At 25.8% G+C, this 4,411-nt stretch overlaps 2 protein-coding genes across 2 annotated transcripts in view; both read right to left on the minus strand.

Moving 5' to 3' along the window:
* Positions 1-2,584, minus strand: part of LOC100198723 (transcriptional adapter 2-alpha) — a 57,373-nt gene extending 54,789 nt beyond the window's left edge. Inside the window, exon 1 of the mRNA XM_065807331.1 lies at positions 2,276-2,584. Within this exon, the coding sequence (XP_065663403.1) occupies positions 2,276-2,365 (90 nt within the window). The 5' untranslated portion in view covers positions 2,366-2,584. The remainder of the gene's footprint in view (positions 1-2,275) is intronic.
* A 138-nt stretch (positions 2,585-2,722) lies between these two features.
* LOC105844532 (tubulin epsilon chain) lies at positions 2,723-4,108 on the minus strand. Its single transcript, XM_065807330.1, has one exon. The coding sequence runs from the start codon at positions 4,091-4,093 to the stop codon at positions 2,723-2,725; it is 1,371 nt and encodes a 456-aa protein (XP_065663402.1). The 5' UTR covers positions 4,094-4,108.
* Between the last annotated feature and the right edge of the window lie 303 nt (positions 4,109-4,411).

Genomic DNA, 4,411 nt, shown 5'->3' on the forward strand with positions numbered 1-4,411 from the left:
CTTTTATGTTAATTTACCTCCTTAAGGTCATTAAGGCCTCTACAGTCGAGGAGGCTCCTTTATCTGTGGTTACAACCCACTCTTAACTCTATCGCTTCAAAACACGAACCTTATCAAACAAGGCTGTTGCATGGAGAAAAAAAGATAAATAAAACATTTATTTATGTATGTTATCATTCAAATAACATTTAATTATTAATTTATTAGACTCAATATAATCAATATAATTGAGAGAAAAAAAAACGACTTTATTTTAAAAATTTAAAGTAATTTCAACGTTTGAACAACTTATTGACTTAATAACTTTTTTCTTTCTTTTTTTCAACAAATGTTTACATGTTTGTTGAAAATAAATTATTTAAAATATCTAAATTTTTAAAAAACCACTACACTAGATTTAATTCTAAAACAATGGGATTACAGCTATGTGATAGTTGTGTAAAGATTAAGTGCTTGTGTTCTAAGCAAGAGGTACAAAGTTAAAACCACTATTTCCCTTGAAGAACCATGCAGAAGCCTTTTTTTGTAACTTTTTGAAAGGGCACGAAAAAGTGCTGGTCAGATTCTCATTATAAAATTGACATTATAGAAATAAATTAGCACAATATTAATAAATTTCCATTTTATAAATCACAACTAATTGCCCTAGAATAACAGCATTTCCCCCAAGTTTTATGCCATTAACCAATAAGTGGTAATAAGACTTTGGTACATATTTATGGTATATCTTGTAAATAAGGTACATCATCTACAATGTTTACATGTCTATATCATGTAAATCTTTCCTGAATTACTATCCTAAGCACTTACTATATTCAACCAATGCCTATATCTTGCAAGTTAAATATCCAAATTTTCACTGTCTGGGTATAAATGAAAGAGTGTTGAAAAAATATTATTCAAATTAACTTTAGCACTGCAGGCTTGGACAGAAATGGCATGCAATTGCAGGCTGCAATTGCATGCCATTTCTTATAATTTTTTTTCTTTACATGCTTATAATTTTTTTTCTTTACAATTTGACCACAACTGTTTTAATGTTTTAACAATTTAAATGCAATAAAAAAACTCATTACGTCTATGAATAACTTCTAATCAAAATATCACAATTTACCTGCATCAAATATAAACTAATTGTTTCTTGAAAATTAATTTCTTTTTACAATTTTTTTTTGTAAAAAGTTTTAACATCTACCATATTAATAACTTTATTAAAACCTTTTAAAGATAAGTTTTAAAGTAATTTATTTCAAGTGCAATTAAAAACGTAACAAATAGTAATTTTCACTTCAAATTTAGTTTTTTGAGTTTTATTTCAAAACTCATATATTTTCTTATTCGTAAGGAATTGTTTTTTTGTTTTTTTTTTCATAGTTTTTTAAACTTTTTTTCCTAATAAGTTTAGCTTAACGATTTTTTTTCAGCGCATTTCTGGAATGTTAAAATCATCAATACATCTAAACACTTGTGGTCAAGTTGTCAATAAAAAAAATCATTTGCGTGGTCAGCAATAGTGTTTGATTGCGTGCCATTCCTATCCAAGCCTGCACTGTGCTTTAAAATACTAAACGGTGGCAACTATGGCAAATATTCTTTAGAACTACAGATAACATGATATTTAGATTACAGATAACATGATTGCTTGATCATCACCTCATCCAATTGATTTTCTTTTCGCTTTAATTATGGCACTTTATTTTAATTAATAAAATAAAATGCCATAATTAAAATGAAAATCAAAAGTTTAAATATCAAAAAAACAAAAATTAGAATTATTCTTATTCTAATTTTTGTTTTTTAATATTTATTCTTTTAATTGCAAACCACAAAATAAATATTTTCAAAACACCCTAAGGGATCGTTCATAAATTATGTAACGTTAAATTTCATCAACTACCAAACAAAGAAAAATAAGTTTTCCCTCGCAGAGCCTTTGTTTAAATAAAAAATTAAAATTGCTCATCAACTTTAATGAAAATTGTTGCATAAAATAAATTCTCCCACTTCTATTTTGAAAATAAATTTAGCGTCACTAATTTATAGACGATCTCTTACAAGAATATACTTCCATTTAAACATGCACAAGTAAAGAAAAAAATTAAATGCTATTTTTTATAGAAATATGTTTTCATAAAAATGAATTTTTTTAAAAACAAAACAAGCTTATTATATAAACAGAAAAAAAACAAAAAAACTTTGATCAATTGATCAATTAATCAACTGATACTTTTTCTAATAAAAACAGAAACAAAAACAAAACAAAAAAACAACTAACTTTTAAACACAGCTCTAAGCCACATTCTTCACAGTGAATATAAGGTTCTTTTAGTTTGTTTGAACATAACGGACACAAGCAATCATCCATAATGTAATTAAAATACTAAAAAATTATTGAACAAATAAACATTATAAACATGCTTTTAAATAAACAAAGCAAAATTTGAAGAAAAAAACATTTAAATATTTATAATTAAACTTTTTTCATAATAAAAAATAAAACAATCCTTGTGGTACAAAGGAAATAAAACCATGCTATCATAAATTCTAAAAAAGCCCGTGAAATTTGCGTGTTTGTTTAAAATTTGTACTTTTTGATTAAGATTTAAAAAAATTAAACCAGTTTTAAACACTCCTTCCTAAACCAAACATACACATAGACTCAGGATACTTAACTACTTATAGTTCAAAAAATAATAGATATACAGTTATATGATAAATGTAATTAGCAAACTTTTAGTCTGTCAAAGCATGGCGGTGAGATTTTTGAAGTTGCTTCTAATTTTTCATATTCACTAATTAACAAGTCAATTGAAGTAAGACTTTCATCAAATAAACTTTGTTCAAACCCTGATACATGTGTATAGTGATGTAAATGCGCTTTCCTTTTATATAATTTTACAAAACGATTTCGCAAATCCATGCAAGTATAATGAATGCAAGTATTATTGGCTAAAGTGAGTAAACTTGATTTCATATTTACAGGAGGAACAGAACATAAACCTGTTTTCCAACCTTCCTGATTCCAATATATAAAATTTAACTTTGGTTTTATTCTATCAATGTTCTTCCGAATATCTGACACCTCCACTTCTCCTCTTACTATTAGGGCACAAGCCAGGTAAAGGCAACTTTTTGGATCAACACACAACAGTTGATTTTCTTTAGAAAAAGCATCAGTAAATATTTGATCAAAGTTTCGCTTTGGAAGAAAATTTAAAGATGAACTAAATATTGGAGTCATGCTGGTTGTTATATAATGCAATTTTGGAAAAGGAACCAAGTTCATTGATATTTCATTCAAGTCAACATTCATAGAGCCTTCAAATCTTGAAGAACTTGTTAAGTTTAATAACAAACTAGCAACAATATTATTCATACTGTCAAAAGGTTTTTCAGATTTTGATTTTTGAACTTTTACTTTAGAACTAGAATATTTAGAAACATTTTGTGTAATATTTATCAATGCTTGATTTTCAATGGGTATAACAAAGTCAGCTGCTTCAGTAAGTTGATGCATTGCCAATAATGAATTATATGGTGATGTTACAACATCATCATCCTCTGAAGGATATACAGCTGTGACAAATCGAAATACTTCTGGGTATTCTTCCTCAAGTAGACGCAAAACAAACGTCCCAACACCTGATCCAGTACCACCACCCATTGAATGCAGACAAAAAAAACATTGTAAACAATCACATTGCTCTGCGGATTTTCTGATCACTTCAGAAATTTGATCTTTATACTTGTTACCATAGTCAAAATAACCAACTGCCCAATTATTACCAGCTCCTGAAACATCATTAATGATCTGTTTTTGCTCAAACAAACTAGCCAGTGGACTTTTCATAATGTCATTTACTACTCCTTCCTCCATGTCAATTAACACAGCCCTTGCTTTTAAACTTTTAAAACATGTAGCAGTTTTAAAAGGATTAATTTTTTTCTCAGAATTATAAAAAAAACTTGATAGTGATGGATTCCAATTTGACAACTTATTTACACTATCGTATTCTTTAACAGCACAATCCCAAAAGCGATAACCAATTTGGTTACCACATTGACCAATTTGAATTATAATAGATTGGGTCATACTACAGAAAAAATATTATTATAAAATATTTGTATATAATATATCTATAAACAAATTGTAATTTTACTCAATTTTCATATATATATATATATATATATATATATATATATATATATATATATATATATATATATATATATATATATATATATATATATATATATATATATATATGTATATATATAATATATATATATATATATATATATATATATATATATATATATATGTATATATATGTATATATATATATATATATATATATATATATATATATATATATATATATATATATATATATATATATATATATATATA

Source organism: Hydra vulgaris, chromosome 10 (genome assembly GCF_038396675.1).
Source record: "Hydra vulgaris chromosome 10, alternate assembly HydraT2T_AEP".
Lineage (NCBI taxonomy): Eukaryota > Metazoa > Cnidaria > Hydrozoa > Anthoathecata > Hydridae > Hydra > Hydra vulgaris.

What these genes read in the sequence shown, in the direction of transcription:
- LOC105844532 (XM_065807330.1), bottom strand. Translation starts at nt 4,093, where the DNA reads ATGACCCAATCTATTATAATTCAAATTGGTCAATGTGGTAACCAAATT.